This window comes from Labrus bergylta, chromosome 23, assembly GCF_963930695.1.
Source record: "Labrus bergylta chromosome 23, fLabBer1.1, whole genome shotgun sequence".
Classification (NCBI taxonomy): domain Eukaryota; kingdom Metazoa; phylum Chordata; class Actinopteri; order Labriformes; family Labridae; genus Labrus; species Labrus bergylta.
In genome coordinates, this window is record NC_089217.1 from 7,483,147 (window position 1) to 7,507,966 (window position 24,820).

Consider the following 24,820-nt stretch of genomic DNA (forward strand, 5'->3'; position numbering starts at 1 on the left):
ACGACTAATGGAGAGTCTGGACATCCTACCATCCAACTAGTGTCAATATTTTGATTTTAGTGAAATGCAAATATTGCAGTGAGCCAGATCTGCTCTGTAGTTTGTGAGGATTCAAAGGGTATGTAAGGTGTGTACATTATGTAGCATAAAGAAGGGGTATTTGTCAAACCAATAAAGAGAGTTTGACCGGAACATGCAACACATCCGTCACAAGGAGCTCACCTTCAGCGAAATGATCCGTGTGCCAGTAGCCACATATATTAAACTCCAGGAGAAACCTTGTGAAGAAGAAGAGAGAGATGAGGAGAGTGGACAGCGAGAGAGAGAGAGAGAGAGAGAGATAGAGAGAGAGAGAGGCAGTGAATCAGTCGGCCATTATAACAGACCACAGCAGATTGCAGGCAGATTGCACACAGTGTTCAAAAACTGGGCCAGGACCAAACGTTGTGTCATGGGAATATTAAAATGGGTCCTCAAGTTATTCAGCAGTAATTGGTTTTCTTAACTGGATAACCAGCCCGTTCTTTTTATTGAAGCTGCTTGGAGCATCTGAAGCTTTTACAAGTCAATACACTGACAGAAATATGAACTTTTCATTTTCAAAAAGTGTAAGAGAAGAAGTTGAGACAACCCTCATGGATGTATAGTACTAATTAAGCTATTGCTAGGAGCTAATTAGCTTAACTTAGCATCAAGAATGGAAATGGAGAAACTGTAAGCAACGCTGTGTCCAAAGATAACAAAGTACAGCCATAAGTCAACATTTAAATGTTACAAATAAACATGTACGCACTGTTCAGTCAAATAAATACTGTAAAAATAATGTGGTGAATTATGGGCACAGTGACTTCATGGCTTCTATTTCTATATATAAATATCACATATTTAGTGCCCCAGGTAAAGAAATTGATGAACACTAAATTCAAATAGAATTAAATGAACAGGATATCATGCGTTAACTTCGGATGGTTAAATGTTGCTTAGAGGATTTGGGTTAGCCTAGCCTTCACTATCTGCAGAGTTTGACGGATTGTTTCTGATCGATCCTGGTACTGATCTTTGATTGAATTTTCAGCAAGAGAGAAAATAAACGATTCACAAACTATCAAGCTATTTATCTCCATACAAGAGGAAACAATTCTGAATCGTAGTTTCATTTTAGACAACTTTAACAGCAATCCCCTCCCCTGAATTTCTGGTTGTCCCTAGCAACACTTACAGCAGAAAGTTGGAGAGGAACCACTTGAGGGCTGAGGCCAAACCATAGAAAGGCTGAAGAGACAGATATAAATACAGAATGTAGTTACAGCAGAATTGAGGAGACCACTGTTGTTATAATCGTGTGAGGATGTTGTACATACACTGAGAAGTGGACGGGCGCTGCTGACAGAATGTGAGGTCATCTTACACATGGCCTGGTAGTCGAACAATGACACCCTGGAGAAACACAAAATCAGGTGGTGGGTCTTAAGTTTTTAAAAGTCTTATATTGACTCTTGACTCCTTTAGATCTACTTCAAACAGAGTCATACAGGTGAAGTCATGCATTGCTTTACCAAAGGAAATAAAGAACACAGAGTAAACCATCTCAACACTACACCTAATATCCTTTTAACGAAGGAGCCGAGGCAGTTTTTTTCACAATGTTGTTTTCTTCACTCTGTGTTTAGTCCTTAAGAGCGTTTACAGACGCATCCACACGCAGAGCTCAAAAACATATACGCTCACCGTCCCCCCCCTGAAGTAAACGCATGCTCTAAACCCCGTTATGTAATATCCTGTGACAAATGAAGTGTGACAAAATCTTTTAGCTCTTTAAAAATAGCACATCACTCATGAGATTTCAAACATAAAAGACGGGCGAAAATGGAAGAGGGAGAAGAAAATGCAAAGACACTGAGGGGGAAGAAAGAGGGGGGGAAAGCAGTAATGTCTTAACCACATGTACAAAGAAAGCTGCATCAGTTAACCTCAGCATGTAGAGAGAACAACTACTACATAGCAACAAAAAACAAAGCTTTTGAATCTCTGTAATGACAGTAAAGCACACCCTGCGGGCTATGGTATGTATATGCATACTAATGCATGGCTTACGGGTATAAGAACCTAAAGGAAACAGGAAACATTTGCAACCTGCATGCCTAAGACAAGACTCAACAGTAATCACTTCTGTTTGTGATACAGCATGGGGAAAGCATGTAATGAAATTCAGGATGTAGGAGTTCAATTCTTGCATAACATCAAACATAGCATTACAACGTGGGGAGATGGCAGCGTCTGTCGTAGAGATTTACAGGAATGTACTCTCCTGCAAAGCAGTCAGGCGATTGGAAGCCTTACCTTTTGAACATGCCCATTCTGATCAGTGTTGTCATCACTGATCCGTCAACCTCGCCGAAGAACCTTCCAGCCTATCGGGAAAGAGAAAGGGCAAAAGAAATAAAACCCCAGTGATGCAATGTGTAGGGCTGAGCGCGTTAAATTAAATATGACGATAAGGTGACGGAGCAGATATCGACTTCCCTCAGCCCGTGTTCCTCCTTTCCACTTTCACCTCAGTTTGAACTGTGCGATCAATTATTCATCCAGCTGTGTTCACTTTTGTGTTGTTTTAGAGGTGACGTTTCTTATCACATGTGACTCGGTTGTTATGCCCCCTTCATGATTTGCTTTTGAATGCATACCTCCACATTTTGGAATTCACGCTTGACAAGAGTTGAAAAAGAGGAAGAAGAGGATGATACCACTTTCATGTCTGGATACTGGATACTTATGAAGCTAATGCCAGCTAGTCTAGCTTATCCTAAAGACTAAAAGTAGGCAAGCTAGTCTGACTAAAGGCAAGAAATGTACATATTAAACCTGTTTATATACCTGTATATTTACCCCTCATACCTTGTTTGTTATATTCCTGCAGTGACACTTCTGCCTTTACTGTGATGTTGCAAGAAAACATGCAAAGACTCATCTATAAGTAGTCCAAACTTTCAAACTATTTAAATTCAACACTGAAAGTTAAGATGTAAGTTCACTCAGAACTTGAAAACAGGGGGCGCCTGGCGTTTATGACGTGTGCCCCATGTACAGAGGCCATAGTCCTCATGGCAGTGGACGTGGGTTTGAATCCGACCTCAGCTCTCTGCTGCATGTCACATTCCCGACGTTTCCTGTCTCTCTTCAACTGTCCAATGCAATAAAATGCAAAACAATAATTAAAAAACTAAAAACAACTCGAATACAATTGTGGGCCCTCATAGGAGTAGGTACCCTAGTTTAAATACATGTGTTGCTTTTTATAATCAATCATCAAAGTGTTATGTCTGTTAAGAAGCTTTGTCAACTCATGATAGCTTAAAGGAATAAAATCTAAAACCTGTCACTTTACACATTGAGATTTGTAATCTGCTTTTTCCTCCAGACCTTTTCATTGATTTGTAAAAAATATAAAGACAACAAAAAACTCAACATAATCTTGACTGCTGCACTAAAGCCACAAAGCATCACTGCAGTGTTGACATTTTGTTGTGCTGCAAATATTCACAGACTGGGACCTGCCGTCTCATAAGCATCTATGGTGCTTTGATTACTTAAGCAAACAACCATTTTTACTGCGTACACTCATGATTGATAGTTTCTGTGGGAAAGGAATTTAATTTAAAATGTGACACCATCTTGTCAGTGCTGCTGGGTAAAAAGAGACAAGCATTTGTAGTACACGTTTAAAGTTTTAGATTGGCCATGGGAGTAATCTCAAGAAACGATGAAGCCTAAGTAAATCCAAAGATAATGCAGAAATATCATTTATTGTCACAGTCACAGACGGGATGTGTGCTCTGCTGGTTGACAGCGTTTCACTGAATGAGAGACTCCAAAATGAATCCAATTTAAGAGATTGTGAGGCATACAAATGTAGATATGAATCATAAACTGGTGATGAACATTTACAATCCGTCCTTAAAGTGTGTACTTTTCCTGTTGGCTCATGAATATTGACAGGCGTCTCTCATATAATAAAGTCAAGAACAAGAAGGTGTGCACTCACATCATTGCGCTGCTTCGAAATGAGGACAAAGCCATTATTGTCAATCACGTAGCACTCGATTTCCTGAGATGAGAGCAAGAGAAGTAATTACTTATGTTAGACAGGTACTGTGTCAAACCCCCACAGAGAAAATAACAGTAAGCGCAATGATTTCATCCCTAAATTGCCTCAAAATAAAAGACGATAATGAGTCTGTTTCTAAGGTTTTTCAGGAATAAAGAACAACTTGTCAACTGTTGGAGGAGCTTAAACAACAATACATGTTTAAGTAAAGCTTGTTTATTTTATTTTAGCAACATTAAACCAACAGAAAGTATACTTACATAGCTGTCACACCGCAAAGGGCAAGCCCATTCTACATCAGAGCACTGAAGGAAGAAAGAAAGATGAGAAAAATAACGTTTGTTTCACCGTCAACTCACAGCAGAGGAATTTTCAGGATCAGAGTCAGGTTATTTCAGAAGTAAGTTAAACACATTCGAGGAATTGTATCGGTGTTTTGGTGCAAAGACAATAAACATAAAAGTAGAAAAAAAGAAGAGCGAGTAAAGAAGAAGAGTGAGGGCAAATACCTCATCCAATTGTAAATACAGGTGAAAGTGATTTGGAGTGTTATGTGTTGATATCTTTAGTGTGAGAGGGGAGGGTATGTTTTGGCATGAACACATGCTATGCCAGAGGAGGTGTTATGCTTGAATAATATGTGTCAGTGTTGACAAGTGCTTTTGTACGTGTGAGAGTACAGAAAAAAACAAAAAAAAAAAACGTGTCAGTGTTGGTGAGGAGGTGTTTTGCCTGTGATATATTTCATCTACCTGTGATTAGTTCCTCAGGGTCTTGTTTGCAAGCTTGTGCATGTGTTATTCCAGCATGTCAGAGACTATTTGCATGTGTGTGTGTGTGTGTGTGTGTGTTTGTGTTTGTGTGATCTGTTCCAGCTGATGTGTGAAGCTGACTTCACGGGAGCTCGGCATGCGGATGAAAGTTTTACTGTGAGCGAAAGAAAAGAAGCGTGATGAGGAAATGATTCATACTTACATCTGTGTCGTTTGGCTGAGAAGACGAGCAACAAGGAATGAAGAGGGATAAAAAAAAAAAAAAAGGAGAGAATACAGAGGAGAGAGAACATTACTTCAGTTAATGGCGTGTAGGTCAATCCACTGAATAGACTGTTTCACTCCATTGCTGTTAAATTGCAGTTGAGACATAAATCTTCCTGAGAGTAGATGTTCCACAAAAGGACGACAGAGTGTTTTTCTTTTAGAATGCGATGCGATGAGACGATGGATTGATCATCATTTGTGCAATCACATGAAACATGCTAAAGTTGAAGAAAGGTGTTTGGTGCTTCCTCTGATCAACAGGATTCATACACTTTGAATCAGCCTTTTCAGGTAGATCCATTTAGTCCTCCCATATTCTTTCCTTATTGTAAAGGTCATGAGTCAAAGTGTTTACATTTCTCCTCAATATGTCATGGTCTCATCCTTTGGCTGCTGCATGTGCAGATTTGTGTCCATGGACAATATGTCTTTGGTATCATGGTCGAGCTATACAGAGCGTGTCCAAGTGTGAATGAGACGATCTATCATCCTTTTCGATCCCATTACAGAAAAGTGTCAGTCTTTCTCCCCGCTACCCATCCCCGCCTCCTGAAATAAACTGCTATCCAAGGAGTGGATGGACAGGAATGATGATCTTTTCCTCCCATGTTGTTGGCCAACAGCACAGCAAGGATGAGGGGAAACTATATTATATAGCACTGTGTATTCTTTTTTTTTTATTTCTGCTAATTACACCAGCCAAACAAATGGAGTCGCCAGATCTGCTAATTAAAACTCACTGGTCACAATCCTTATTGGACTTATTAAACAACCAATGAAAACTTTGTTTTAATGCAAATGAGAAAAAGAACTTTGGCCAACAATCAACATTTTCAAGCGACAGGTGCATTAAGGAAAAAGGACAGCAGTTTCCGAAACCAAACAGGGTGTTTATTGCAAATACTTCTTTGCAATAATGGTGAAATTGCGATTTATAGTTCAGCCTTATATATATATATATATATATATATATATATATATATTATATACGTTTCTGTGTTTTGTCCAACCTCTTAAGGTTTTACATCGAAGCTAGTAAATCAACCATGGCAGCAATCTCCATGAATCCTTTTTTTTTTTGCATGAAGGTGTCTCGTCTGAGAGCTCCAGGAGAGGTCGAGGTGATGTGAGAGCATTAATTATCACTCTCGCTCCCTGAACCTCAATTAAAATGCTTTCACGGGCAACTGATGATCCTGCTGTCTGCTCACAAATGCATCTAAAATAAAAGAAAGCAGCCCATTACAGTATTAAAAATTTGCTCCATTTCTAAAGGTTATACAGCCATAAACAATCGGGTTTGCAGGCCTTACACATTATCATTTCCGCCTCTGGGCTTGTATATTTTCATTTCATGTTTCAAAAACTGAACTCACACAAAGACAGACACAGTATTCAAGTTATAAACACAAGATGATAGAGAAAAGAAGAACAGCTGAGTCTCGTCAGTGAGATTAAGAGCGTGCCAAGATGCGAATGGCAAAAAATCTATCATCTCTTGATTCTCATTACTATCACCTCGCAGCTCCTCAATGCATCTGCACTCGCTGTCAGACAAATAATGGCAGCAATGGAGTGTGAGAGACATATGGCTCCAGACTGCAGGATTCACGGTCTATTTTATGTAGAATATGAAATTGAAGGTTTATAAATGTAGCCAAAGTGGTAACAGGAAGTGTCAGAGGAGGAAGGCCATGAAGTATTCAGTGTTAATTGTTGTTTGATTCCTTCATATTTAAACAGCATAGATGTAGACACACACACACACACACACACGCACACACACACACACACACACACACACACACACACACACACACACACACACACACACACACACACACACACACACACACACACACACACACACACACACACGCACACACGACAGTAGGAAGAGCAGAGTGTGCTGTACAGTGATGTCAGAACATTTTCCTAATAACATCCTGACTGATTCCTATTAGATGGCAGCTCCTGCTTTTCACCTCCCCTCACTTATTCATAATTCATCTTATAATAACATTTCATTTTAAAGCAGTCAGCCTTATACTGCAGCTGTAAGGTCTGGGCTTTCCCTCACTTATGTAACTCCTCCCTAGGGTCTATGAGGACTCTGTGAAGACTTCCTTATGGCTGTGGAAACACAAACAGGATCAGGTTTTACTGAAGTAAGAATTCCTCTTTAAATGACATTTTTGTAATTAAATAATCATTCCCACTACTTATCAAGAATCTTCTGATGCCTACCTGGTGGCAGTGCTAAAAGCTTTAAAGTAACTAATCGTGTTTGCTGTTGTAGGTCATATAGAAGCATCACTATTAAATTCTGTCTTTTTCATAACCAGCAATGAACACAATGCAGGAGCTTTAAATGCTCACAATGCCAAGATAACATGTAGGATGAAAATTCAAGATATTTTCTTTCACTCAATGCTGCCTCTGTGTCGACCAACTAGGCCAACATGATGCCCTCTTTTATGAGGAAGATGTTCCGTTACTGGGTGTTATACCTCCTACTGAGGATATGTTTTTCATTCAGGATTTACAGTATAGGTGAAGTATCTTCCACCCCTGAAGGAGCTTAAACTTAAAAATAGACCGCAGACATAAACCCTTCATGCACGTTCACATGCATACACACATTTGAGTGTGCATGCATGTGAATGTGCGTGTGCACAGAAACACTATAAAATAAAGAGGCCTGACAGTGAATACATGACAGGAGGATAAGATGATTATGTAAGATATCTGGGGGTAAGAGGGAGGGTTGAGGAAAGAGACAAGGGAAAAAGAAGGGAGTGATGTAGACGAAAAGGAAAGCATTGAGGGGAAAGAATTAAGATAAAACGAGAGTAAAAGCAGGACAGGAAAGTTGGTAAAAGTGCAATTAATAAATGACAATGAGAATGACTTTTTTTTTAAATAGCATTCATTTTGTGAGTAACAAAGCTGCAGTAAATGATGCTAATGAGTTCTTAGCGGGTGGATATGGACATAACAACACACTTGTGCACAGATGGTCATGCATCTGGTCCCTGTCAACATGACACACATCAGTATAAATAGACCCATATACAGTGATCTCTTCTTCAAATACCTACACGCACGCACATACACACATTTCAGGGCTGCTGGGCCTCGCTGTGCTACCTATCCATCATTTAACGCTAAGCCAGTAGCCCTAATGCTCTTTTAGCTGCTGTCATTTATAGCCATGGGAGCGGAGGAGAAGACCAAACACCTGCTGCAACAAAAGGTGTTATGCTAAATTAAGCATGTTCTCTTGAATTGATTGTTTTTTTTTATGTGTCGGAGAAATAGAAACAATACGATGCTCCTCAGCTGTCAGGTTTACAGATCAACTATCTGAGTAGCACACTGAAATGAAGACTCCATCTTTAGGCCAGGGTAAGTAGCTCTTTAATAATGTGTGTAGTGATATGGAAAAGTCTGCGTTAAGCTTAGAAATGAACAAAGTGTAAGTGCTGTAATTACAAACTCATGGAGGAGAAAAAGAAGCTTTAATAATCCTTGACTTCCTGTGAGGTGTCAGGACACCCAGGAGGTTTAACCCATGAAGCAGCCAGAATATTTATAAGTAGCCACACTTTTTATTGCAGTCGATATTTAACCCAAACGTATTCTATCACAAGAATCTGGTTTTTTGGTTGAAGCCTGCAATTCAATGCAAAATAGTAGGTCTGATTAGGATGGAAATCGTTGAAGAAAAGCCAAACAATTAGAGGGAAGCATTATTCTTCAGTAAATGCAGAACAGCATGATTATGTTGTTTGTATTCCACTAACATTGCTTAATATAGCCATACATTTTCCTACATTTCTCATTAGTGCCAGCACAGTGCTTCATTTAATCTGTTTTATCGGGGGCATTCAAAGTACAGACAAATGCGTATAACTCTAACATGAAAAACTGAAACAATAATGCAATAATGACTGAGTTTTAGTCACAAACAGCGCACAGTGGTACTTGACATTCATCACAACTTCTTATTTCATCACTGTTTAAAGAGCGGAAAGTTGTAAAGAGCTGGCAGCTGAGCAGGAGGCCAGCTTAAGGTAGTATTTACAAGTCTTTTTTTTTTAATCATTTGTCAGTGTCACTTTTTAAAGGAAATTGAGGTACTCAAACTAAATTGAGGATTCATGAGTGGAAGATGAAAATCTGTCCCAGTACTTGTAGAAAAAGAGGTGGAGAACACTTGATCCTGTATGTACATACCTGTGCCGCGATGGCCCAGAATCTGGACTCCATCAAAGCTAAGGTCATCTGAACACCGATGGCTGCAGAGAGAGAGAGAGAGAGGGGACAGAAGGGAGACAAAGAGATAATGCATTAAATACAGTTAATATCTTATCTTAACAGAAAAAAAACCCCAGTAGAGTTAAAATGAGAAGTTGGAGGAGAGGAGCAGCTGGGGGAGGAACAAGCTAAGTGGAATAAAGAGGAGGAAACGGGGGAAGATAAAGGTAGGACAGGAAGATGAAGATGATACAAAGATGGAGAATGTTACAGATAGATAGGTAGAGTATACATAGCTTACAAATAGTATGGGAAACACTTCTGCTAGACTGGTGAGCCTGGAACTCTAAATCCTCAAGTGCCTCTCTCTCCAATGCAAACATTATTAGGCTGTACAAAAAGTGTCATGGCAACTACATCAACCAGGAGGAAGACAATGTACTCCACATGCAGCTACACAGCATGGTCTTTCATAACACTCACTGACTTTGTACATCCTGTCCTTGGTCTGAACACATCAACATAGATGATTGTGAATCGAATTTATCCAATCAAGCTAAAACTCCAGGAGCTTATAGAAAACACATTCATGACGACAAGTTGTTTTCACTCCAAGTTCGACATTTGGTCAACGGGACAAATGTGCATGGTAAAACGAGCGCTTGTGTGTTTTCTCTAGCCCCCTGCATAGGCGTTCCTGAGGTAACTTGTTTTAAAGAAGTGCAGAAAACCTGAAAACATGGGAGTATGCACATAATGCTACAATAACTTCTCCCGGTTGTGAAGAGTGTACAGCTGAATTGTGAGTGTCATCACTATGTTGCTATTATAGTGGCAATAATACAGCAATGATAGTAACAACGTTGGTTGCAATAGCTGGTGTGATTCTTTCAGTTTAACTGGTGATGTCTTTGAAAGTATGATCGAAGCAGCACGACCAGAACATAAACGAGGGTTAGTTTAATTCCAGCTTTTAGAAGAAAGAACATTAATGAGCTGCAACGCCCGAGACTGAGAGACTATAACTCTCTCTTAACACTCAGGCTGGAGGAGTGCTGTACAGTCTGCTGTACAGATCAGCTCTGCCTTCAGAACTTCACTTAAATCCCTGAACACCTGGCCCGCTGAGGCTCAGAACTGATGTGTGAACCGACTATTCTTAGACTGTGTGCGTCTGTGCCAGCGTCTGTGTGCGTCCAACCTCTGTCTACAACACAGCACTCTGGGCCACAAAACATTAAGCCAAGAATTAGCCAGCATTCGAACATGTTTCACACACACACACACACACACACTCACTCACTCACACAGCAGCAGCAGAGTGATTGCTTGTGTCAGCTTACGGCTGAACGTCCATCAGCATTTTAGTCAGCGTGGTAATGCAGAAAGGGGGCCATAATTGCATAAGTTCTCAGAGCGCACACACCGTATACACCCACACTTAACAACAAATACACACCACTGCGAGGGAAGATATGACACTTCATATTAGCATCAAAGACTCAGCGTTTTTCTCCCAGCATGCTTTGTTCAGACACACAGGGAAAACCTCCACAATGCTCACAATACACAGAACACATATAAACACACACACACACCCACCTCCTCTCACAAACCCCAGCATAAACATCACCATGTACTGTGAAAAGAAAAAGAAATACCCCGAGCAGGATAATTATTCTAATGGAGTCGGGTGGCAAAATGATTTGTTTATTAATGAAGGAGATTAGTTTGTGGGTCGGTCATTTTTAGGCCTGGTTGCAGGGGGAAGAGGAAGGTAAAAAAAAAAAAAAGAGAAGAGGAGGCTCGAGTTGAATTCATTAAATGATTTATGTTCAGACCTTAGCCGTACAGTAGAAGATTATAATGTGATTTTTTATGTTTAATTCCACACAGTACAATGAATCCCAGGAAGGGTTGACGAGAGTTTTCTCTGTAAGTAAGAGGTTGGGCTGAATGGGTGAGACTGTCACCGGGGAGACACTCATTTTAGACCAATGGCATGTTTGCTTTTAACCATTGCGACATGTTTTCCTCAATCGATATTCAAATTCATCAGTTTATAAAATATTACTTTGTATTTAGTCACTTTTTTTAATGTGTGTGTATTTAAAGAAGTTGTGAAGAACAATAATCAAACCAGCTCATACATAACACAAATACATGAAGGTTATTACAAAAATGAAGGACATAAAGGTAGTCAAAAAAAGAAGAAATACGGGCTATATGTCTGAGACCCCAGCAGTCCAACTACCACTTCAAAAGGAGAAGCTGAGGCCTCTTTGGAAATCCATGCAATATTGAAGATGACAATAAAGGGCCAGTATGTTCTAAATAAAGATCCACACCTCAAATAAATGATCTACAGAGAAGTGGGTAATGTTTTCACTTGGAATACATTCAATTGTAAGGTCGTGCCATTATTTTAAGTTTAATATTCTTCCCCACTGCAAAGTAGACTAGAAGTGGCTTTTGTAATATGAACATCAGGAGGACCAAGGAGAAGGAACATCAAGTTTAAGTCCATTTGAACGGCAAAAACAACGGAAAGTTGTGGTGTGTTCCTTATGTAGAAAATATGAAATCCCATTTGTTTCACTTTGAATCTAAGCAACTTTTCAGTATGCATTTGAAAAAGATCAGCAGAAAAGTAAACATAATTTGTAACTGGAGAGCTCAAATTACTCACACACTGATACGGTTAATGGGTAGTGCTATTTCACAGTCCATAGCTATAGGCTGAAATGTTCAACATGTCACTAAATTATGCTTCAAATGCGATTAGCTGATGAATAATGCATCAGTGAGGGTAAGAATAAACCATGAGCTTTATGTACTCATGGGGATCAGTTTAGATGTTAAAAGAAAAAGGTTCATGAGGGTGTGTGTTTCAGTTTGTAGGCATCAGGAGTGTTTTTGGTTTGTGTGTAGTGTGAAATCGATCTTGATGCCGATTTGTAATCCTGTAATCATTCAGCCTGTAGTAAATCATGTACACAGAAAAGTTTGACTACAGCTGATGGGGGAGCTGTTTATCTGTTGATAAAGCTCAGAGCATGTATCACGGCAGCTGTTCAAAAAATCCACAAAATGTCAAAATATAACACAAAGCAGGAGAAACCAAAGAACTGAAGCGTAGTTTCAAACATGAAGGAAAGGACAGCGATTCATTCTCATATCTGAACTTCAACTCCATCAACAAAAGAATGATATGTCGGAAAATGTAATGCCCCTATGTTTTTTACCAAAAAGAAGAAGTGACTCTTCATGCATTCAAACTGACTCCTCCAGATATCTCTCCTCAAAAGTGTCAGTGACCTTGAAGTCGCCTGCCTCTGCTATAATCTCAGATTAAGTGTTAAAAGGCCATTATGGAGGCCAGCGGTAATCTGCCTTCTTTCCCTCTTGGTGTTGGAGGCCGGATCTAATTAAAACCATCACACTGATCTGTGTGTGTGTGTGTGTGTGTGTGTGTGTGTGTGTGTGTGTGTGTGTGTGTGTGTGTGTGTGTGTGTGCTGTAATAGATGCTTTTGTTACAGCATAATCTGTCTGCAAAACTAGCCAGCATTTCTTAGAATGTACTTGGGTTACAAGCGTGTGTGTGTGTGTGTGTGTGTGTGTGTGTGTGTGTGTGTGTGTGTGTGTGTGTGTGTGTGTGTGTGTGTGTGTGTGTGTGTGTGCGTGTGTGTGTGTGTGTTTTCAGGTGTTGGAGTTGTGTGCTTGTACTAGAGCGTATCTTGAACACTCACAGTCTGAGTTGCAATTAGCGTGAGCTGCCAATCAAATTGGAGTGTGCTTTCAACAGGAAATGAATTAATGAGGAAATAAATAAAAAATGTAAGCAACCAAGAGCCGGAGTTAATTGGTTATTACACTAAAGAGATAGAGGAATGTGAGATGGAGGGGTGCAAACAGTGAACAGCAGGATGAAAGAATGTGTTGGGACTGGAACAAAACTGGGACAAGAGTGAACAGACTACAGGGGGATAGAGAAATTAAAATGGAGGGGAGGGAGACAAAGAAAAAAAAAAAACCCACATAACTGAAACATGAATATTAAGAGAGAGAGAGTCAGAGTCAAGAGGAAACAACGACGTAATTAAACATGCTGCTTTTTGACATAATTATAATAATTATATCAGTGAATTAAAGTGAATGCAGTTCAATAGTGATCACTGGTATGTTGGAGAGCATAGTTGGTAAAGGGTGCATTAAATGACTGTGAACATTTAGACGTCAATATGTATAAGCAGCCTTAAAGACCCGGTTAGTGTGAGAGAAATTTCATACAAAAATATGAGAATTACTAGTTCTCTGAAGAAGTACAAACTCGGTGTGATAAATCAGAAAACCTTTTTACAATGTGTAGCATACAGAGAAGAGATTACAGTTGTCCTCTGAAGACAGTCAGGTTTATGTTGCCCCCCCCCAGTATCGACACATCAAACAACAATGGATCAATACACATACAGAAATGCAAATTCTTCAAATGCAATCACATTGTCTGGTAAAACAATGGGAAGCCACAGATCAAAGGGACAGTCAGGAAATCACAGGTTAAAAGACAGGATGTTTCACACCTCTACTCTCAACGATGAGTTTTGTCAAAATTCCATTACGCCAACATGGAACGATATGGAACAGATAAACGTCCAGGTTTGTGGTCTGTTTTTCCAAAACGAGTGTTTTTGTTGCCTTAACCTCATCACACCCAGACATCAGGGCATAAAACCTAGACTCCATCTATCTACTGCTTTAAACGACCACTGTCCATCCCAACTTTGTGTTCCGTGGTGTACAAGAATGTAGCACCATGAACGCAACACGTTCAGCTATAAAACAGAAGTTTCAGGAGCAAGGGCTGCATACTGTTCCGGCTAAAGTGTACTATAATTGAACAGCGAGACAGCAAGAGAGAGGGAGAGGTGAACAGCTCGCTGGCCTTTTGCTAAATGGAGCGATGAGAGTGTCAAGTGTCTAACAGACTGTGAAGAAAGAGAGGAAGAGGAAGAGAAGGAGAGAGGTAAGGCAAACATATATCTATCTGTTTTGTTTTTTTTACTTGGTGGAAAACGAGTGTGGTGACGCTGCAGTTATAAAAATGGGTGTTTGGGTATGGTCACACATTTGTGACATTGTTTACCTTGTTTCATTTGTGTGTGCGTGTGCATGTGTGTTAGTGTGAGTTTGTTCCGAGGTGGCACAGGAGGTCAGCTTGAGTTAAATGACCAGCGAGAGGAGCTGGTGTTGCTGGTTTCCTTAGCAAGACCCTGGAGTCAAGGCTAAATATATAGGAGCATACAAACACACACACACACACAGATACATACACACACACACACACACACACACACACACACACACACACACACACACACACACACGCACAAACTCACACAGAGTCAATAAATTAAACTGTCACAACGGCCGAGTCTCTGGGCACAAGGAAAATAAGGCCACTATTGGGGAGGTCATTTCATTCTTTAATGTTTCCCTTTCACACACACGCAGGCATACACACACACACACACACACACACACACACACACACACACACACACACACACACACACACACACACACACACCAGACCAACAGTGGAAAGAGTGTAGGCCAAAGAAGTGACATACACACAAACACACACAGACGTAGAGCAAGGTCATCATCAGAGCCCTGGCAGTGTAATCAAAGGACGGATTAATTGATATAATGGAGTGAGGTGGACCAGGTGAAGCGAGGATGATGGAGGGATAGAGAGGGACGTTAAAGGAGGACAGAAAAAGGAAAAGACAAAAAGGCTCATGAGGGATGAAAGAGGATGAATTGATTTTTAATAACATTAAATAACTTTCGAAAGCCTTTTCATTTCAACCGAGCGCGGCTATCAAATATAGAGCGAGCAGGATAAAGTGTGTGTGTACGTACGTTTCCATTAGAGTATGCTTGTCTCTCAAACATACACGTACTGCATGTGTTTGTTTATATGTGTGTTGATATTTTTTTTTGTGAGTACAGAGACAACAAGAGAAAAATGGGACAGGAGGTGAGGAGAGAAAAACAAGAAGTTGGTGTTTCAAAAGTTTGTGTTTCAAAATGTGTGAAAACAGGCACTTAATATACATTTCACACCTTACTTTGTAAGATATCTCTGCTTTATTCAGCTGAAGTGTTATTTGTGTACTCCTCACCATCATAACTGTTGGTAATAATAAAAAAATGCATTGTACTGAACAACTGGCTGAACATCTTTGAGGAGATTTTAAACCTGTTGACCCCAAGAAGGATCACTGTTGATGAACAAGCGTTACATCACAGCATACCTACACACCTATAGGGTACGCTATGACATCACTGCAGAAAAATGAAACCGAAAGAGGTCTGCAAAAAAATTAAAAAAATGACTCTGAAGGGTTTTATGACTACTTTTTCATTCCTGAGATGTGAGAATTAAAAGGGGCCAGGACACATTCAAATGTTCCTGACAAGATTATTGTCTATACAGGACATCATCATCAAATTGTTCCTGAAGCTCAACTCCCGGTCGGCTTCACTGCATTTTTTTTTTTTAAATTAAGCATATCACAATTTCTGTTTTCATTCACTTCTGCATGGGTAGACAATCCAAGCAACACGTACTTATGATTTAATGGTGCAGAGCAACTGGTGGAAAACAGCAAACTGAATAATTAAGGCTGTTAGGAGGTGTTGCTGCATAAGGATAAGGAGTGGAGAAGGATTCAGGTATTTAACACTTACATCTATGAATAGCATACATGCTTGAAAACATCTCTGGATTCTCCGTTTTGGCTTTAGATATGCTAATGTTACAAACTTGTTCAATCAATGCTGGCATGGAGTGGCTGTTTCTTTACTGATGTTAAACGTTATAAGAATTTCTGCAAAGCATTTCCCAGTATTTTCAGTGTCTGATGTTTAAAGGTGTAACAGCATGTCAGTAAGTTAGTTAAGTTGATATTTTAAAGACTAAAGATCTGAACTGTCTTAGTTTAGCAGAACCAGCGTCTGAACGCCGCTGCTAGGAACTGTCTCTTCATCGAGGACGCGAACAGAGAAACACCATTTGTGGTTTTCATGTTACAGTTACAGGGTCAATGACAGAAGAAAAATAGAGTGCAGCTATCTCACAGCATTAACTCAACAGACTGTGAGGCCAACAATTCCATGAATACAGGAGTGAGTGTTGTGTTAGCGTGGCGTCACAGTGATTCAGTCAGACCTCTGACAAAGACTCTGAGTAGGAGAGGTAGGGATTATGTAAGGGGACCTATTGTATGGGGTGTTTGTTGCTGTTCAAACATTCAAACCTTGTCCTTAAATCTCACAACATCTTTACATTTCATTCTTCTGAGGCTCTTTTTCTATAACTGACAAAAAGAAGCGTCTTCATATCCGTTTTAAAGTCGAGTCTTTTCTCGTGTAAGCATTTAAAGCTCTCCACTTTCAAGTGTTTGATTTGAACAAAGGCAACCAATTCTCCAAATTAGTATTTTGTGCTACACATGACAACTTCAAAGTGTTTGCTTTTTGTGTTCCCACTGAGTGCGGAAGACAAGATTACTGTTTATCTGCACAAATGTCAAAGCCTTATCATGTCGCCCTCTTTATTCTCTGTGTCTTTTCCCGCTTCTGTACCCACAAACACACACACACCAACACAAAGACGACATCATACCAACACAAACATGCACAGAGATTTCAGCTTTCTAAGAAATGTCTCTAGTGTTCTCTCTCTCACTCTGTCTCCCTCACAAACACATAATTACAGTTTTGATCAAAAAATGTCAAACAGTGAAATGGAATCAAGTGAGAGGCTTTTTTTTGTACTTCTTTTTCTCTTCATTTGAACCACACCTCTTTTCTCTATCCTCAGTTATTCCTTCATTATTGTTAATATGTAGGGTTTAGGTTTTGTCCATTTGCGCTTGAAGAAAAGAAAAGGAGCAGCCTGAACGCGTGTGTGTGTGTGTATAGACAGGAAAGACTAGTCGACTTGTCCTTGGATTCAAAGATGCAATACGTGTGTTATTGTTTGACTGTGTTGTGCTGTTTAGGAATGATTAGTTCATGAAATCGCAGCTGACATTTCACCGTCTATGCACTGTTCTTTTGCCATCCTTGACGTTGATTCGGGATATTTAGGATACCAAATAGTGTTTATATTAATTGTCAAAAAAAAAAAAAAGTCCTTTCAAGTTGAACTCCCTTGTGTTCTGAGTATAATTGGTAAATGAACCTTTTCCTCTTTCAACTCTTTAATTAGCTGCGTGGGTCCTGAAGGATTCAGTGTGGCAAATAAAACATTGATCTCGGCGGAGCGGACTGGAAATAAAGTGAGCAATTATTATTATTATGAGCCATTATTTCTTCCATCACTTCTAAACTACACTCCAGTCTTTGGATTGCAACTTTGATTAGAAATGGTGTGGTATAGGGGTGCTGGTGGCGCAGTGGTTGGTGCACGCGCCCCATGTATGGAGGCTTTGGTCCTCCAAGCGGGCGGCCTGGGTTCAAATCCAGCCTGTGGCTCCTTTCCTGCATGTCATTCCCCGCTCTCTCTCTCTCCCTGATGTCCGTCTCTATCCACTGTCCTTTCACTCCATTAAAGGCACAAAAAGCCCCCCAAAAAAAACAATAAATGGTGTGGTATTGTAGCCGGTCTGATCTGAGAGAGGCTTTTTGTTAAACTTTTATTATCATTATAGGTTTAGTACAACATGGATATGTTTTAATTTAGGGAATGGTAGAGTTATTACTTTTTTAATGCTGTTATCTCGAGATCGTGGGTCAATTATTTTGTTATCTTGACAAAACAAAGTTCATTCTCACCTGACACCTGATAAAGGGGTTGATGTATCTCTTCAACTTGACTCAAGACATCTACTGTATGCTTTCTGGCATGGTGGTCCTAATCTCTGATAAACAGAATAATATCAGTAATAGAGGGGACTACCTTTTCTTTTACATCAGACAACAGATCAATTTTTTAAACCTTCAGATAACAAGTTAGTAATGATTTCAAGCACTGCAGTTAATGACAGTTTAGTGTAGGTCCCCTTGAGACAATATACTTTCTACTGTCTGTAATTAAAGAAGCTTTTTAATGTATCTCTATGCAGTTTATTCAGTCTATCTATTCGACAAAAATAGGTGGACAAAAGCTTTTGTTCTGTACTGAAGGACTGTTCTCATACAACTCTGAACAGTTTTCTATACATTTGTAAGTCGCTCTGAATGAGAGAACTCTTTATCTGAATAATATCTCCCATCTCACGTACGTTTACAACACCCTGAATATGAAACTCGCTCCACAAACACAGAGCTGACTGAGTCACCTTTTAAACTCCAAATACCAAAATGACTGTTTGTGTTTCCAAAAAGCAGCAGTCAATGTTGTGTTCAAGAAAGCCTGAGCGGGGCCCGTGTTCAATAAAGTGATGTTGCCAGGCAACAAACACTGATGCAGCCAGTTAAATGAGTTATGGTGAATTCTGGTTGACTCCTCAGAGAGAGAGAGAGAGAAAAAAGTTGATTATAATGATCAGTTTGACTAGAAGTCCTTGACACACACACACACACACACACACACACACACACAAACTCTCTCAGTGAAGTACACATAAGTGACAAATACAAGGAAACTGAATGGATACAAATCAATCCAAACACACAAAGTTAGGACATCCTTTTGTTTCTCATTTAACAGTTTTTACTGCAGTCATTAAACACAACCTCTGACCTGATCATAAGAAATAGGCTAATTGTGTTTGTGACAACTTCTACACAGACACACACCTTTGTGCTCAAGCTCACTAACCTCAGAGGAGTCGCCCTAGGCTGCACTGACATCACGTTACCAAAGCAACAGGCAGATGGCTGTGATTGGACGAGCAGGATGATGACTCAACTTCCCTCCCTCATCCTCCGCCTCTCTCCCAACATACTCTCTCTCTCTCTCTTTCTCTCTCTCCCTCTGTGTGTAGAAGTGTCTCTCACTTTCTCATGCGCAACTTTTTGAACGTCAGGGATGCAGACAGAGGCACACACACGGACAGAGCCGCGTGATTATTTTCCAATCAAAATAATTGAAACTGTTGCACGTGTTGGCATGGACCAAAAAGCATTGACTTAAGCACTCAAGACACACACAGCCATGTTCAGGCTACACATTTGTGCTTAATAATCAGACAAGAAGGTGAAATGTAAAGCTCTAGATACCAAACGACAAACAAAAGAAGCCTAATCTTGCATTCACGCATATAAAGGGAAACTGTTACATGGTAACCAGCTGACACAGCTCATAGATGGACAGCAGACTCTACAGTATCACGCCTATTCAGCTTTCCTAAAGGTGACAGAGCAGAAGTGACAGAGTGTTAAATGGGTACCCTGCCCCTTAAAAAATGGATATAAATGTTGTTGACATTGGGTGTAAGTGTGTGTGGACCTCCTAAAGCAGCCGCGCCTACCTTAAGTTAACCTAGTTCCACGGCACCGTCGAGCAGGCCCCGTTGGAGGCACGCTCACTAAATCATTCATTGTGGAGAGACAGGGAGAAACATGTTCCTGTGTGTGTAGCGAAGGAAAGACTGAATGCAAAAAAAAGCACTGCTCTGTCTTCTGTTCTGGATGTTTACATGGCACTTTGTGCTCGGGGAAAAAAAAAAAGGGGCGATTTCGTCACACATCAAAAAGGGGATTAAAGCCGAACATTTTGAGGAGCTAATTTGGTGTGAAATTCGATTACCTACTCAATCTTTTATAATGGGAAAGGAGATCAACAGAGCACTGGGTGTGTGCTTTTGTGTGCATGATCACCCCTCTTTCATTACCTTGCTGATCCAGTGTTATGATGACAGACCAAAAGTGTCTGAATATTAAAGGGATAGTCCACATGTTTGGGTTCTTTTCTGTATAACCAATGCTTTTGTGCAGCAGCTTCAGCGTCATGTTGGTTTCCAGATACATGTTCTGGTTATGAATGTTACTTCAAATGTGAACTTTATGCATATTTTATACACACACAAACACACTGACGTTTTAGTTGCTGGGTCAGGTAAATTTACAAATGAAATAACAGTTGTATGTATTGTCAGTATATATAGGTGTGTGCAGCTTCAGGGAGCTTGAGAGTTTGTTTGGTGTACATTTTATCCACTTAGGACAAAGACTGTGTTGCTCGATCTGTCACCAGTCTTTGGGTGAAACCAGACTAACACACGACACCATGATGTTCTTATTGATCCTCTCATCTCAGTCCCAATAAGAAAGTTCATGAGCACTCTCCAAACTGTACCTTTAAGGTGAAAGACATGCATTTAGTTCTTTTTTGACTTCCCTCTCTCTCTAAAATGACAGATGGCGCTCTCTCACCTCTCCCCTATTTATTCCTCAACCATCTCTCTCTTTTCGCTTCTCGTCTCTCCATAAATGTTTTATTTTAATCCCCTGAATGTTTGCTGTTCTCTTGTTCTGTCTTTTCCTCTATACTCCACCTTTCCTCTTGTTTTTTCTTCCCTCACTCATGCCTCTCTCTCTCCCTCTCCTCTAGGAAATCCCTCTCTACCATCTGTTTGGCTGTGATGAATTCGAAGCCTTTCAGAACAAATCAACTTGGCCAAATTAATGAGACTCTCCAAGGGGATAAACTTTGTGTGTGTGTTTGTGTGTACGAGTGAGCGCGTGCACCCAAAATACTTTGTAATCTGCGGACTTTACCACTTATATATCCTGCAGTGACAGAAAAAGTGTTAGAGAGAGAGAGAGAGAGAGTTCAACAGATAAGGCTGTCCGCACACTCTTTTTCTTAAACAACCAGATGGGCCTGTTACTAGTCAGCCTCACTTGTTAACAACTGTTTTTTAGTGAGCCTAAAACACTTTGTTGACTGTTTTGTTCACACTTTTCTAAACCACATTTGGAAACTACCAAGCAATGTTTCTTAGGGTCAGAATGACAACTTTCATGATTTACTTGTAGCTGCTAAACATACACCAGCTACTTAACTGAAAAAAAAAACTAAAGAAAAAAATCATCCAATAATATAGTGATTGATTCAGTATATGTGGCTTTCTAAGGAAACACGTTCAACATTTTTAGAAATGAAAAGTCAGTAGATTTTAGAGTTTGAAGTCCTCTGTTCCTGTACTGTAAAGCCGTTTCTTGTATCATTTCTGTCTTTTCTGTGTGTGTGTGTGTGTGTGTTTCTTCATTGTACAGCACTTTGGTTAGCTGCTGCTTCTGTTTTTAAATGTGCTTTATAATTAAACTTGTCTTGACCAAAGAGGCCTTCTTTAAAGTGCACGCCAACTATTTTACACAGAAGCACAGTCTATCATTTAACAGTTGTGTATACTCTGCTTTGGCTCAGGGGGGACGCCAATCAAAGTTTGAAAGATAACCCTGGTGATGACTGTTTTAGTGAGAAGATCTTCCATGATGGGATAGAAAGTATTTATTTAAATCCAGTCCAACTGTATTGACTCTTTTGAGTCATGCAATGCCCCACTGTGCTTTAATAAATAGTTTCTCTACAGACTTAGGAGGGAAACAAAAACAACTCATATTAAAAAATAAATAACAAAAGGGTAAATTAATGGGGCTATGAAACAAATGCATGTCCAAAGAAATGTGCTTCAAGGCAAAAATTAAAGAAGATTTATCTCTTATGGGGCGATCCTCATTGACCATATTGACCAAAGGGCCATAAAACTGTCCGGTCAATATGAGGCTGATTCAAGGATGATACAAACTCTTGATATATTGAAACAGAGACACAACATATACATTGTCTCTGTCCCTCTGTGTGTGTTTGTGTGTGAAGATGGATAGTGCCTTGAAGTCACTTGCCTCGTGGAGGAACTGGTGGTTGCAGCGCTAAACGTGCCTGGCCAGACCTGGTGTTAATACATAGACTAGAGCCAATTCATCTTCACTGACACGCACCCAATAGCACAGTAAATTACAGAGCGAGGGAGGGGGCGGGGGGTAAAAGATAGAGAGAGACAGAGATGAGGGAAGAGAGGAAGAGGAGGAGTAAGGAAGGAGGAGGGACGCTGCAGAAAAGGGGGAGCGCATCTATAAAGTTCCCCAGGCAACTTTTAATGAATGCTACAGAAAGGGTTGAAATTCATACATCATCGATATTAGAGACAACGAACAGCAGGGAGTGCAGGGATTTAATCATGCCTCCTAGATAATAAATAAACCAGTACTCCTGCAGCTGGGGAATAAATACATTGAATGTGTCAGACTGTGATAGACAGGCAAAAATGGTTAAAAGAAAAGCAACTTTTTGCTCCGAACCAGCGGCAGTAATCATTTTTCATAACGCCTATTTCCTGCATCATTGATGGAGCGAAAACGGACCATAAAAGTGGCCTTGGCAGAAGGTGCTGGCACTGACAATGGATCCTCACGCCAAAGGGCCTCTTTGCCAGACACATAAACAGCCCGGGAAAGTGGACACATGCCTTGGAGGACCACATAAATCAAGCTTGCGTTCATATCTGTTGTTTAAAAGCGTCTTCCTTTGAATCAATGAGCAAAGCCTATAGAAGAAAGCTGCTGCAGGTGGGATCGAACTTATCCTCCATACGCTGTTGTTTATATTATATATATTTTTTTTTTACTTTTATTGATGCTTAGCAGATTCTTCTTATGAAATGATGACCAGAGGTGCTAGCTGTGCTAAATGCAAGGAAACAGGTTGCAACGTATAAGAAAAGAGGAGCAAGCCGAAGGTTTAAAGGCACTTTTTAATTTGAGTTTTAAATAAAAGACAGAGGCAGAAGTCCTCTTTAAAGGAGAGGTAGTGACCCCCATGATCAAGAGGCGAGGCAGGAAACCTTTCTTGTCCTTTTCATCTAAGATGAGTTTCTTTCAGGTTAGATTTCAATCAGGCAGATGTCATTTCATCTGCTGCACAATGAAAGGTCATCAAGCAACAAAGTCACAATAGAAAATGGTTTAATTTTGAGTACAGCAGCAGCAGGACATAAAATCCAAGGCTGCCACAGGGTTAGCTTTCTTCCCTGTAATCTAGAAATATCTTATTTAGAAGCTAAATATACGCTTCTCCTATAGGGAGCATGTGTAGAGATGAGAGTTGTTTCAATATAGATACCAGATGGGAAAAATCTCCAATGCAGTCTACATTTTGGATATCTGGAATTGGCAAATACTCCAGTCAGTGCGTGATTGGAATGGATACCATTATCTATTATTCACAAATATCTAAAATGATGGCTGCCAAAAGTAACTGCTAGTTAAGAGCAGCAAAGAGAAAATAAAGATTTTAGGTAAATGATCTTGTTTAAAGCAAATAGTGTAACGTTTGTGAAAGCTAGCAAAATATCGCTATCCATTTTTCCCACAGACAAAATATGTATGTTTCTTTATCCATCAGTACTCTTACTATGAGTGTCAGAATGGGACTTCATGAAGGAAAAAATGTAACAGAGCATCTCCATAAATGTCCATAAGGATGGTGCACAAACCATCGTTGTGTGTCCCTGGAGTTGTGATGGCATTGAGAGATGAGGATGGTTGTTAATGCGTTCATTTAGGACAGGGGATAGAGTCAGAAATTGGGTAGAGAGAGAGAGAGAGAGAGATAGAGAGAGAGAGAGAGAGAGCGAGAGAGCGAGAGCGAGAGAGAGTAGGGAATTTACATACGGGAAAGGAGCCACAGGTCAGATTCCAACCCAGGCCGTCTGCTTGGAGGACGTAGGCCTTCATAAATGGGGCGCCCACACTAACCTATAGTCTGCCAGCGTCCCCCCAACCTTAGAGCATTTTTGATACCTTGATATAAATTGTATTTAATCTGCTGCCAAATTCTCAGAAGTGTGTGAAAGGTTGCATCAAAGAGGCTCAGCCTGGTCACTGACCCCTGTATCATAGCGAGGATGGGGCAGGACTAATTAGAGGACTAATTACCCCTCTGGGATAACACACACACACACACACACACACACACACACACACACACACACACACACACACACACACACACACACACACAGCTGACACTTTTGCTGTTATAAGAACAGATGCTCTTCCTAATAAAAATCCTTCAACAGTAATAGACCAAAAAATGCACTTTTAAGTGACACAGCCTTCTGCACCTTCACTTCTCTTTCAGTCACTCCTGCCAATCATCTTTTATAATTGTCATTGCAGAGTGTGTCCTATATAGCCAGTGCTGGCAGCAGCAGCGACTGGCAGCAAAAACTGAGTTCTGTTTGCCAGGAAGTACATTCAAGACCAATGACGCCAGCACAGCACCCACGTTTGGACAGGAAACCAGAGTGTTCATGTTCAGGTTGTATTTTTGTGCATGTGTTGGGCAGTTCGTACTGCAGTGTTTTAATTGGCCCATGCTCAGGCTTGAAG

General features: G+C 40.2%; 1 protein-coding gene across 3 annotated transcripts in view; it reads right to left on the reverse strand.

Moving 5' to 3' along the window:
- The window catches only part of cacna2d4a (calcium channel, voltage-dependent, alpha 2/delta subunit 4a), an 84,301-nt gene that overhangs the window by 4,921 nt on the left and 54,560 nt on the right, over positions 1 to 24,820 (reverse strand). For all 3 annotated transcript variants that reach the window (XM_065951288.1, XM_065951287.1, XM_065951289.1), the window contains 8 exons: positions 9,385 to 9,446; positions 5,081 to 5,095; positions 4,366 to 4,410; positions 4,043 to 4,105; positions 2,341 to 2,411; positions 1,362 to 1,437; positions 1,220 to 1,272; positions 223 to 278 (listed from right to left, as the gene is read on the reverse strand). In XM_065951288.1, the coding sequence (XP_065807360.1) occupies positions 223 to 278; positions 1,220 to 1,272; positions 1,362 to 1,437; positions 2,341 to 2,411; positions 4,043 to 4,105; positions 4,366 to 4,410; positions 5,081 to 5,095; positions 9,385 to 9,446 (441 nt within the window). The remainder of the gene's footprint in view (positions 1 to 222; positions 279 to 1,219; positions 1,273 to 1,361; positions 1,438 to 2,340; positions 2,412 to 4,042; positions 4,106 to 4,365; positions 4,411 to 5,080; positions 5,096 to 9,384; positions 9,447 to 24,820) is intronic.